This window comes from Sarcophilus harrisii, chromosome 3 (assembly GCF_902635505.1).
Source record: "Sarcophilus harrisii chromosome 3, mSarHar1.11, whole genome shotgun sequence".
In the NCBI taxonomy this organism is placed as follows: domain Eukaryota; kingdom Metazoa; phylum Chordata; class Mammalia; order Dasyuromorphia; family Dasyuridae; genus Sarcophilus; species Sarcophilus harrisii.
This window is the reverse complement of record NC_045428.1, coordinates 453,455,212-453,468,132: the sequence shown is the minus strand read 5'-3', so window position 1 is coordinate 453,468,132 and position 12,921 is coordinate 453,455,212. Positions and strand designations below refer to the sequence as shown.

The 12,921-nt window shown below is 43.5% G+C and overlaps 1 protein-coding gene across 1 annotated transcript in view; it reads left to right on the top strand.

The window, feature by feature from the left end:
- ADAMTS15 (ADAM metallopeptidase with thrombospondin type 1 motif 15) overlaps positions 1–12,642 on the top strand; it is a 36,919-nt gene extending 24,277 nt beyond the window's left edge. The window contains exons 4-8 of the mRNA XM_003764411.2: positions 91–374; positions 3,696–3,873; positions 4,517–4,698; positions 4,813–4,988; positions 8,796–12,642. Coding sequence (XP_003764459.1) covers positions 91–374; positions 3,696–3,873; positions 4,517–4,698; positions 4,813–4,988; positions 8,796–9,570 — 1,595 coding nt within the window. The 3' untranslated portion in view covers positions 9,571–12,642. The remainder of the gene's footprint in view (positions 1–90; positions 375–3,695; positions 3,874–4,516; positions 4,699–4,812; positions 4,989–8,795) is intronic.
- The last annotated feature ends 279 nt before the right edge of the window (positions 12,643–12,921 follow it).

The following is a 12,921-nucleotide window of genomic DNA, read 5'->3' as shown; positions in this document are numbered from 1 at the left end:
CCCTGATTGCTGCTAATTCATCCCAAGCCTCCAGCAGCCCCAGCTCTCTCATCTCCTCCCTTCTTAATCCCCTTGGTTTTTTCCCCACAGGTGACTGTCTCTTGGACCAGCCCAGCAAGCCCATTTCACTGCCTGAGGATCTACCAGGATCCAGCTACACCCTGAACCAGCAGTGCGAGCTAGCCTTCGGTGTGGGTTCCAAGCCCTGCCCCTACATGCAGTACTGTACCAAGCTGTGGTGCACGGGCAAGGCAAAGGGCCAGATGGTGTGCCAGACCCGCCACTTCCCCTGGGCAGATGGCACTGGGTGTGGAGAAGGCAAGTTCTGCCTGAAGGGGGCTTGTGTGGAGAGACATAACATCAGTAAGTACAGGGTGAGTACCATGGCCTGCTCTTTGCTGGGGATGCCAGGGAGTGGGGGGCGGGGTGGAACCCCTCTTAATTCTCTTCTGTGGGGACCCGGTGTCTGGGAAGAAACTATTACTTGTACTGACCTGGCATTTGTATAGAGCAATTTACACATAGCCCTGCCCTCTAGGAGCCTGTAGTCTGAGTGAGTGATGTATATACTGAAGGATAAGGGGAAGGATAGAATACATATGCTGAATAAATACACAAAAAAGTCTAAGCCTTTCTCTTAGGGTGGGTCAGTGATGTCATGTGGAAGAAGGATTAGGGTTGTTTTGCTTGGCCTGGGGGCACAGGGTTACATTTCAGCTACATTTCAGAATATTCTCCTTCACTGTTAGTACCTCAGTCCTTTTCCTCTCTTTCCTCTCATTTTCTCTTTTATCTGATTCAGTCTTGTGCTCCCAAGTATATCAGGGACAGGTAGACAGACAGACTCCAACATATCATCCAGTTTATCCATGAGACAGGTAGGTTGACAAAGTCCCCCTCTTAGCATAAGGTTGGGAAGAGAACTCTGACCAGTCTCACTTATTGCCCAATGAGAATCTCAGAGTCTGATCTGTAACTATACATGGATGGAGACCATTGCTTTGTCCTTTCCACTCCTTCAAATGTAGCTTTCTTGCTTCTTATCTAAGCTGGAGTAGGAGTCCAGGTTGCCAGATGAATATCTGGCTCTTCTGGGAGGAGCCCCTGGGAGGTGGCAGGATCTCCTGAAAGTTTTCTAGGGGAGAATGGCTTTTCTTGAAATTGAATGAAATAATCTATGTGGTCCCTTCCAGCTCTAACTCTTTAATTCTAGGTTCTATTTCATATATTAAAGCCAAAGAGAGACAGCTTGGTGTAGCAGAAAGAGTACTGTTTAGAAAGTAGTTTTAAATCATATATACTTTCCAGCTGTATGACATTGGAAAAGTCACTTGACCCCTTGATATGCCTCAAATCATTCCTTAGAAAATTTTTCTTTATAAGTCATAGGGGGATTGTGATCATAAGAGTACAGTGATCCAAGTCCCAGGAGTTCCTTATTCTGATGAAATCACAGCTACTTTCAATTTTTGCAATATTTTACATTCCAGGCTGGTACAATGTTGGTCAGATGACATCTGCTCAGGGATTGCAAACTCATTTTAAAATATTAAAATGCCAAGAAAACATGATTTGGAGTCTAAATTTACAGTTCCTTTTCTCTCCAGATTCTAAACAAAATCAAATCTTCATTCCATAATCTATTTCAAAGTTGAAATGATTTTAGGATTTCGGGAAGCTAAATATTATCAAGTATCACTAATCCCATCCATTAGCAGATTATATTATATGGACATTTGGTCACTGTTTGGGTTCTAATTGATTCAGATTGAATGTAAATAGCATTAACTTTTGTTTAGTTGGAAACCCTGAAGATTTTTTCCTCCCAGGTTTTATTTATTTATTTATTCAGATTTTTTTTTTTTCCTTTTTTGGACTAGTGAAACTTTGCCTCAATTGCTATACAGCTTTAATCAGTAAATGGGTGCTGCCTCTGTCAAACTGAGATCTGTTGAAGAGTTTATATTAAAAAGGTGGAGGTCTCCCATTGCATCCAGGGCCATCTCTAGTTATCCTGATCTATATCTGGTCACTGGACCCCTATGGCTCTGGAGGGGAAAGCGAGGCAGGTACCCTTGCCCAGCCTCCCTCACTGAAATCCAACTCACTTGCATGCCATGGCATCAGTTCCCTGATGTCCTGGTCCTCCTTGAGAACAAAAGACAAACAACAACAATTTAGTAAATTATCTCACATTGGACTTGATGATGGAACGGCTGGATTGATTTAGAAGTTATAATTAAAATATTAAAAGATAGTTTTAGATTCATAAAGTCACACTATTTTTCCTTTTACATCAATATCATTTTAAAATAACTCTTCATTCCTAAAAGAATAAAATGACAACAAGCAAACTAAATCAAGAGGTTGAGTTTGTCCGACAATGTATACTTCATCCCACATCTATAGTTCATGATCTGTCCACTAAGGACATGTCTGTTTCATTAACAGTTCGCTGCAGTCTCTATTGGTCACTGCATTTTCTGGAGTTCTAATGAATTTAAATGTTTCCCTTTACATTGTTGTGGTCATTCTGTAAATTCTTCTGTTTTTACTTACTTCACTTTGTATCAGTGCATACAAATTCTGCTAAGTTTCCAAGAATTCTTTATGGACATGTTCTTATAGCAGAAGCATCCATCATATTCATCTATCATCATTTATTCAGCAATTTCTCAGTTAATGGGTACTTACTTTAAGATAAATTCTTAATGGGGGAAAAAGAATATTAGGAAATTTAGTTAATATAATTTGTAGCATTTTGTATTCAAGCTTATGAAGGTGATATTGCTTTTAGTTTTTAAAAAGGCTAATAATTTGTCATGATTACATTCTTAATTTGCTTAGCCTACCCTTTTTTCTCTAAAGAGACACAAAGATAACTTCTGGACAAGGATATTCTGTTAAATGTTTAACAACTGACTCTCTGAAAAGAAAAAGTGTGTAGGACGTAGTTTATATTTAATTTGTTTTATTAATTTTTTCTCCATACTTTTTTTTTTTTTGGAGGCAATCAGGGTTAAGTGACTTGCCCAGGATCACACAGCTAGTAAATGTCTGAGTCTGAACTTGAACTCAGATCTTCCTGATTCCAGGGCTGATACTCTACCCACTGGCCCATGTAGTTGCATCTCTATCATTTTTCTTTTTTTAAATTAAAGCTCTTTATTTTCAAAATATATACATGGATAATTTTCAACATTCACCCTTACAAAATCTTGTGTTCTAAGTTTTTTCCCTCCCTTCCCCCACCACTCCCTTCTCTGGATGGCAAATAATCCAATATATGTTAAACATGTGCATTTCTTCTATACATTTTCCCACAAATACCATGTTGCATAAGAAAAATCAGATCAAAAAGGGAAAAAAATGAGAAAGGAAACAAAATGCAAGCAAACAACAACAAAAAATGAAAATCTCTGTCACTTTTTAAAGCCTAGATAATCCACAAAACAATAAATGAAGCTCTGATTTGTAGTTTTTTGTAAAGTGCAAATATTCCATCTGAAAATTTAACAATCCTTTTTGCATTGGTCTGAGCAGACACCTGCTTCCAGACTAGCCTGTGGGAATTCTGGGAAATTCTGAACCAGTGGAGTCTAAAAACTAACATTGCTTTACTTCAGGGTTGATGCACAGGTGGGTTGTTGATTCAGGGGAATTTCACAGATATTAAGTGGTCTCTGTCTTTCCAGGTGGATGGTGCCTGGGCCAAGTGGGAACCTTATGGCCCCTGCTCCCGCACCTGTGGTGGAGGTGTGCAGTTGTCCCGTCGGGAATGTAGCAACCCTGCACCTGCCAATGGAGGAAAATACTGTGAGGGAGTGAGAGTCAAATATCGGTCCTGTAACCTGGAGCCATGCCCCAGTTCAGGTAAGGAGGAACCAGGAGCTGATCTCTTATCCCAGAAAAGTTTTTCTAAACAACTACTATATCCAAGATGTCAGCCTTACAATTGGCAACGTTGAGGGGTTCTTCTGATGTCTTTTCTCCTGCTTTTTGGAAGACAATATCCATACTGAGCACGAAAAGTTTCTGGCCTACTTAAGTTAAAAAAAATTTGTTTTTCACCACCTTCATTTGCAAATCTATCCCTCTCCCTCCACTAGATAGTGAGTCATCAAATCTGGCCTACTTTAAACATTCTGTGGAGGGAAATGTCAGAATTTCTCCCAGTTAAGGGCACTTAAATTTCCATCATCTTGTAGTAGATTATGAAAAGGAAAGGCCAGCATATTGAATGTGAAGAGTGGGACTCTAGTGGCATCTGGACCTGGACAATTGGGAAAAGTGACTCTTGGGAATCTAATTCATCTCTTTCCCAGATTCTTTAGGTTAGTTTATATTGATTTTTTTAGCCTCAGTTTTAGTTTTCTGTTAAATGGGGGAGAATGATGGACAAGGCTGAAAGCAGAGAATGAGTGGCTCACGGCTAAAGAATCCCCCTGGAGTCTTGCCCGCCCATCCCCTTGAGATACTTTTCTGAGACTCCTGTGTTTGCTTCCCCCCACCCCAGTCTCTGGCAAGAGTTTCCGGGAGGAGCAGTGTGAAGCTTTCAACGGCTACAACCACAGCACTAATCGGCTCACCCTCACCATGGCCTGGGTGCCCAAGTACTCGGGCGTCTCCCCCCGGGATAAGTGCAAGCTCATCTGCCGGGCCAGCGGCACTGGCTACTTCTATGTGCTTGCACCCAAGGTGAGCAGGGTCTGGGCAGGGAGGTCCCAGCTAGGGTGGCTTCCTGTAGGGAAAGGCTTTGCGAACATACCTGCTCATCCATGTCTCTCTCTCCCCTCCTTGCGGGGACCACAGGTGGTAGATGGCACCCCATGTACTCCGGATTCCACCTCAGTTTGTGTCCAGGGCAAATGCATCAAGGCAGGCTGTGATGGGAACTTGGGCTCCAAGAAGAAATTTGACAAATGTGGAGTGTGTGGGGGAGATAACAAGAGTTGTAAGAGGGTCACCGGACTCTTCACCAAACCCATGTGAGTTTTTTGTTTGTTTGAACATAAGGCTATGATTGGTAATTCTAGTTTAAAGCCTTTTGGTTTTTAATGCATATTTATTTTTTCTTCCTCCAAAATCTCCTGGTCCTACTAGGGAAAAAATAATAGCAACAAAATTCTTATGACAAAAATACATAATCAAGCAAAAAAAAAAATCCCATATTGGCCATTTCCAAAAACGTATTCTGTACCCGTAGTTTATCATCTCTCTCTATCAGGAAGTGGGTTGCATGCTTCATTATCAGCCTTTTAGAATCTTGGTTAATACAGAATTCTTAGATCTTTTAAAATTGTTTTTATGATGTTGTTTTAGTACAAATTGTTCTCTGGTTCTGCTCACTTTATTTTACATCTATTTATTCAAATCTTTCCATGTTTCTCTGAAATCATCTCCTTCATCATTTTTTTTATGCCATGTCGTTTTGTTGCATTTAAATGTCATATTTTGTTTGGCCCTTGCCCAATTGATGGGGACCCCTCTTGCCCCTCTTAGTTTTCAGTTCTTTGTCACCACAAAATGAGCTGTTATAAACATTTCTGTATCTGTAACATCTTTTCCTCTTTGATCTCTTTGGGGTATAAGCCTAGTAATGATATGACTGGGTCAATGGGTATGCAGGTTAGTAACTTTGAGGGCATATTTCCAAATAGCTTTTCAAAGTAGCTGTACTAATTCATCACTCTACCAAGAATGCATGCATGTGCCTGATTTGCCGGAGGCTCTCTAGCATATGAGTTGAAGGCTTGGGAAGAGAGCAATTGTTGGAGGGGGTGGTAAAGAAGGAAAATAAAAATTCATTTCCCCCCTCTCTCCTCCTGTACCCTGACTGGGAGCTCTAGACGCAGTGGTTCTCAAACTCTTTTTCTTAGTATCTTTACCGTATTAACAACTATTGAGAATATGTTCAAAGAGTTTTTGTTTATATGGGTTACATAATAGATATTTACCATAAATAGAAAAAAAAACTAAATTTGAATTTGGAGACCCTCTGAAAGGGTCCCTCCAGGATTCACTGCACCATACTTTGAGAACCACTGCTCTAGGGTGACTGAGACAGATTCAAGACCTTGGACAACACCCTCAGCTATAATAATAATAATAATAATAATAATAAATAGCATTTGCATAGCCTTTAAAATTTACATAGAACTCATTTGAACCTTATGATGGTCCTATGAGTTAGGTGCTATTATTTTGCTATTATACATGGGGAAACTAAAAGAGGTAAAGGGATTGACCATGATATATAGCTAGCAAAGTCTGAGGCAGTTTATGAATTCATGTCTTCTAGATCCCAAGTCTCACTCCCTCTATACCTTTTGTCATCTTGATACCCAGCACACAGTGCTCTCCTTATCCCTAAATCTCTGAAGTAAGGTTCACAAGTATTTATTGAATGCCTGCTATCTTGGGTGATTAGAAAACTTGTTGTTTTTTTTGTTAAGCCAAATAAGGCCAGATCTTTGACACTGGGAGATGAAATGAGCAAGCAAATCACAACGATATTTTTTTCAGAGGGTGGGTCCTCTTATAAAGGCTCCCATCTTTTGCCTAGGCTTTCTGACATTTTTTCAGGTTTGGAGGTAAGGGAGTCGCTTTGGAGTGGGGAGCAGGGAGTGGTATGGATTTTCACTGTCTAGAAAATCATGATTTGAAACCCTGGCTCCCAATTCCTGCCTGTTGTCTCCAAAGTTCCAGGGCCTGGCTTCTGTGCTCACATGAACACCATGCTGAGAGCATTTATTTTCCTCAGGTCAGGCCTGGGAACAAGTCTTTCCTTTGACAGTGTCTCCCCTTTTGCTATCAAAGTCTGTTTTTTGGGGGGTGCACAAAGGTTGACAGCAGAATACATTGATCCTGAGAACTTGGGGCTCTTAGGTCTTGAAGACTAACCCTAGTTGCCCACTCTGAATCTCTCTGAAGGTAACTCATTTAACCCTTTCTGTGTGCAGACTGGAAGGGAGAGAAAAGCATTTGGTTGCTGTGTACAAGAAGCTTATAGAACTAAGTCACACATGCAGCAAGCAATACAAACAAGCAGCAACAAACAAGAGCCTTAGGGAGTGACACAGAGTTAGCTCACGGCGATCTGTGTGGAAATTATCCATCCCAAGGACGATCTCTGGCATAATTTATCCGTGAGAAACCCTCCTTCTGAACCATTTCCCTTAGCTGATACTTGGTTCTGGGACCCCAGAAGCCTTTAAGTCTTAGTCGAAGAAAACCACTATCAAGAAGATCAACCCATTGTTGCAGAAAGAGCAACAAACTTCCAAAGGCACTGCTTCCTCCCCCATAACAAAACCATAGACCAAAACAAATTGAAAATTAATAATAAAATTCTGTATAATGTGAATTTCAGTCCATTAACATAGATACGAAGAGGCAATGGTCATGAATGCTGGTTAGCTTAGGATGGGTTAGTTTGGAAAGGTTGTAAGTAATAGGGCAGATAGGTGGCTCAGTGGGTAAACTATTGGGTCTCATAGGAAGACTCACCTTCCTGAGTTCAAAAACAGCCTCAGATACTTACAACCTGTGTGACTTGGGCAAGTCACTTACTTCTGCCTCAGCTTCCTAATCTGTAGAATTGGTTGGAGAAGGAAATGGCAAACTTCAGTATCTTTGCCAAGAAAATCCCCCAGTGCGGTCATGAAGAGTCAAATATAACTGAATAGCAACAACCCAAAATCTATAGGAATAGACAAATATGCATTGGGTTTGTGATTTTTTTTTTTAATACCAATGCATGTTGGGACCTTTTCTGCAACTTTTTCGTTTTAGCTAGAGTACTTAGAGGTTAAATTACTTGCTCAGAATGCCACAGACAATATAATGTCAGAAGGGGGGATTTGAATTCAGTCTTCCTTACTTTGAGATCCATTTTCTATTCACTATTCTATGCTGCCTCAATTCTAGGGATATTGTAATACCAAGCTCATAGTGCTTACCAAATGCTTGTTGATTAGTTGGTAACATCATTTACAAATGTGGCACTTTAAGATTTGCAAATTATACGTGATCACATTTGATTTATACAACTCTCTGAGGTAGAGAATGCAAATATCATTATCTCAGTTGCAGATGAAGGCATCGAGGCTTAGAAAGGCTGAGGGCCTTAATCATGGTCATATAACTAATAAGTGGGATTTTGAACCCAGGTCTCTAGCAGGATTTTGAGTTCATATCTTCTGACAAAGTCCAAGATTCTTTTCTTTATATGAATAAATTTTTTTTGTTTCTTTTGTTCAGACTTATGATTTCATATTGATCGGTATTGAGCAAACCCTTGCTTGGAAACTGCTTCCACCAATGCAGATCAGCAATTTATGCATAATCTGCAACTTATGGTCTTAGAGTCATCAGGGGGGCCGCCGTATATAATGTCAGAGGCAGAAATTGTTCCTACGTCTTCCCAACTCCACCATATCACACTGCATTTGGTCATGAACAAAGCTTAATTTAATTGAGAATTATCCAAAGTAGCTACTTTTAGGGTATTAGATTTCCTTAGAATAGAACTCTTTCAGAAAGGGCTTGATTACCGGTTGGGCATGATGTAGATTAGACTGGACTCTGAGGTCAGATCTGGGAAGTGGGACAGGTCTGGGTTTCTTCTTCTGAATTTGGGTGTAGTTTCCAGGGGTGTGGCAGCAGGGACCCCTTCCGCGGTGAGCTGGATCAGGCTGCCACTGGAGCCCTCCCTGCTGCTGAATTTGGTAATTCTATGACCGTTCCCTCTCGGAGCTTGCTCTGACCCTGGCTTTGTTTCTCTCCTCCCCCAGGCATGGCTATAACTTTGTGGTGGCTATTCCCGCGGGAGCCTCCAGCATTGACATCCGTCAGCGCGGGTACCAGGGCTTGATCAATGACGACAACTACTTGGCCCTGAAGAACGGGCAAGGCAAATACCTGCTCAACGGGCACTTTGTGGTGTCTGCCGTGGAGCGGGACCTGATGGTGAAAGGCAGCCTGGTGCGGTACAGTGGGACCAGCACGGCGGTTGAGAGGCTGCAGGCCTCCAGGCCTATCCTGGAGCCCCTGACTGTGGAGGTTCTCTCTGTGGGCAAGATGACCCCGCCTCGCATCCGATACTCCTTCTACCTGCCCAAGGAGCCCCGGGAGGACAAGTCCGCCTACCGCAAGGACGGCCGGGGGTCTTCTGTGCTCAACAACAGCGTCCTCAGCCTCTCCAACCAGGTGGAGCAGCCGGACAACAGGCCTTCAGCTCGGTGGGTGGTGGGCAGCTGGGGCAGCTGCTCCGTGAGCTGTGGGAATGGCCTGCAAAAACGTGTGGTGGACTGCCGGGGCTCCCCGGGGGCTCTGGCTGCTTCCGCCTGCGACACGGTCCAGCGGCCACCAGAGACCAGGCCCTGTGGGGAGCCCTGCCCGACGTGGGAGACGGGTGCCTGGTCTCCCTGCTCCAAGAGCTGTGGCCGGGGATTTAAGAGACGCCCCCTGAGGTGTCTGGGCCATGGTGGAAAGCTGATGGCCAGGGACCAGTGTAACCTGCGTCGGAAACCCCAGGAGTTGGATTTCTGCACCCTGAGACCATGTTGAATCGGGCTCTTTCTGCCACCCCCTCACTCTCCCCACCCTCACATTAGGGCCATCAGCATTCTGGTCAGCTGGCACAGTGGGCACTGGCCAGGGGGTCACCTCAGGACCTGGCTCACATCCAGGAGCTAAGGACTATTGGACAGGGGTGAGAGCTTCTCCTCACCCTCCCTCACTTGAGCAGAGTGGTACTAAACTCACAGTCTACCTCGTGCCAGGTTCCTCCAGTGCCCAGGTGCGGGGGAGAGAGGAGGGAGAACCTGAGAGGAGAGCATGCTGGGCATGGAAGGATCGGAGCCCAGATTAAAAAGAGACCTGGAGCATGGGCATCTCCAGGGCAGAACTTCAGGTACTGTGGCACTTCCTCAAAGGAGGCCACAGGCTGCTGGAAGAGCCGAAGCTGGCAGCCTGGCACCCTCAGGGGGCCCTGAGGGCTCTTGCACCATCTCTGAACAATGCAGGTTTTCACGGTGCTTGCAACCCACTTTCCTTTTCTTTTATGACTGGTAATGGGAAAAAACAAAAATCCAAATCCAACAAACTCAAAACTTTGCAGGATAAGGGGATCCTCAAGGAATGGGGAAAATGATTAGATATCACAATGATGAAGTCATTTTCATCATGGGGGGATGGGGATGTAGAGGGAATCTTCAGGGAATCTCCCAACTTTCTGTTTTCCTTCATGGTTCCCAAAACATTCCCCTCCTGTCAACCCCAGGTTTATAGAATATTGTATTCATTTGGGGCTGGGGGTTGGGGCTGGAGTGGGGATGGGGAATAATCTTTAAGGAATAGCCTCTATAGCTTTGTAAGGATGAAAAATTCTTAAAACTGAGAACAGTGTGAGAATATGGAAGTTGAGAAAGTCTAGATCCTCCTAAAAAAGGATTGGGCCAAAAAAAAAAAAATGAAATCTGCTATGGCATCCTGGAGACTGTGCCAGAGCCAATGGCCAGTGTAAGGAAGCTTAAGGGATAAATAAACTCCAGGCAGGGAGCTGCTGTCACTGGGATTGGAGGCTGGGGTACTTCCACCTCCAGGATCCCTTTGCTTTAAGATTCTTCTGGATTTCACCAAGCAAGAATGCCATTCCCTCAGTGAATGCCCCTTTCTCTCCAGTGGGGTCCACAAAGGGAACCCAGCACCAGCTTCTCTGTTACCCCAAACGACTGGCCTCATATCCCAGGAGATGCCCCCGAGGAGCGATGGGGGCCGGCTGCTGAGTATGGCAGTGCTTCCCCTTTCTCTGACATCAGGACTGCTGTGTGGCCTTTGATGTGTTTGTTTGTCTCCCTGGATGTTTCCCCACCTGTAAAATGGAGTTAATTGTTTGCTACCTCAGGTTCTGCTTTCTGGGCATCCTGTTTCCCTTTCTCCCACCTCCTCACCACACGCTTGCCGGACTATCCCAGAGCTGAGGGCCCTTCTCGGAAGGTCATGTTGAAGGTCATCTGCGAAGATGAGTGGGTCTCTTTGGGGGAGTTGCCAGTACATGTCACCGAGCGGGGCTCCCAATTTTGAGACAGGTTCCTTCCTTTATCCCAATCCAGGTTTCCTTATGGGCTAATATCATAAAGCTTGTAGTTTCCTCTATGATAGGATTTCATTGTTGACAGATACCTGAGAGGCTATCTAATCCAACCTGAACCCAAAACACGCATTTTCAAATTAATTTTTTTTTTAACTTAACATTTGTAACCTTGAGGGAAGGCATTTCAACTAAATTCAAGTGGCCCAGGTGACCTATGCCAAGGGAATAGAAAGCATGCTTCTATTCCATGGGCCCCAGGGCCTTGAAGAGAGGGTTGGTTGTGAGTTGGGAAGAAGTCTGGTTGGAGGCTTGTTCATAACATAGCATCCTCCTTCAGAATAAAGATACCCCAGCGCAGGTTCTGAGATTTCCTTTGTCTGAGTCATTAGAGTTGAGATCCGGATCCTAAGTGGGAGTATTCCCCAAAAGGACAGAAGAAGGGATTTTAGAGAGAGAATTTTGATTCCTCCAACCACTCAATCAACTGTTAAATATTAATTCTTTTCCTCTAGCTTCTTCTTAGGGCCTGAACCGAAGGGTAGAAATCCTTTAGAAAGAGGGGAAATGTACGTGTCTACTGGTGAGAAAAAGCAGGGACCTTCCATAGGGACAAGGACCACAAGAAGAGCCGAGATGGAGACTCAAATGCAGAGCAGGGTTATTCATTTTTAGTGCATCTCACTAGAATTCAGGTATGGAGTGGGATCTGTGAAGAAGAGGCAGGGACACGGATGAGGGTGGGTGGCTAATAGAGATGCCTTCAATGGGATGACTAGCTTCCTTGAAGGAGAATCTTCCTTATCATTTATTTCATTTGGATCTTTAAGGAGGAACATACTTTCTTGTTTGTGAAATCAGGTCTAGAAGGATTTTTTTCCCTCCTGGGTTTTGATATTTTTTTTTTTTTGTCTTCATTATTAAGAAAAAAATATGACTTATTTGGAAGTTGCCCTTGACTATGAACATTCCACTAATCAAACTATGTCTTCAGGACTGAGCAGAGTTCAAACTTGAGGCAGATTTTTGGAGGCTGGGACGAAGTTGGGGAGACATCTCAGGTCTGGGTGACAAAAGACCCCTTGGGACCCCTTAAAAACCAAGCTTTTTTCCCATTGGTTTGGGGACAAATAGGAATTGGGTTTAGCTTGCCCTTGTCCGCGTTATCCTTCCTGTGCACTGACTGTAGGAGCCTGACCCCAGCACTCACCTTACTGACCTTGTGCTGTGGGACGGGTGAGCGGGCAAGGGGGCATCCTGAGGGGCTGGTTCTGTTTCCTGCACCTGACGCTTGGCTCCCCCAAAATACCAGAACTTGTTGCTGTTACTCGTGGAGTTTGTTTTTTGTTTTTGTTTTCTTCCCTTATTTGGGGCAGGGGGTATGTGTGTGTGTTTGTGTGTGTGTAAGTTTGGTTCGTTTACGCCCTGCGTACTGCAGAAGGACAGCAGACCCTAGGTACTGACTGGGCTATGTATACTGTGTATACCTGGGAGCTGGCTAATGAGTTGTGAACAGCCTCTCCTAATAAAGTTGTAAGGATTTAAAATCTTTGCCCAGTCTCGGTGTTTTTATTTCTTCATCAGAAACGTTTCCCAAAGCTGAACGAAGGACTCATTCAGTTGGAACAATATGTTGATGCACTAATTCAATCAATTAATTCATTGAAAATCCATCAATTATCATTTATTGCCTATCAGATGCTAGGCAAAGAAATGAAACAGTGTCTATTCTTGAGGACCCCATAGTCTAATAAGTGGAGAAAACATGCAAAGAAAAATGTACAAAAAAGATATTTATGGGATAAATTGTAGAGAATCGATGGAGG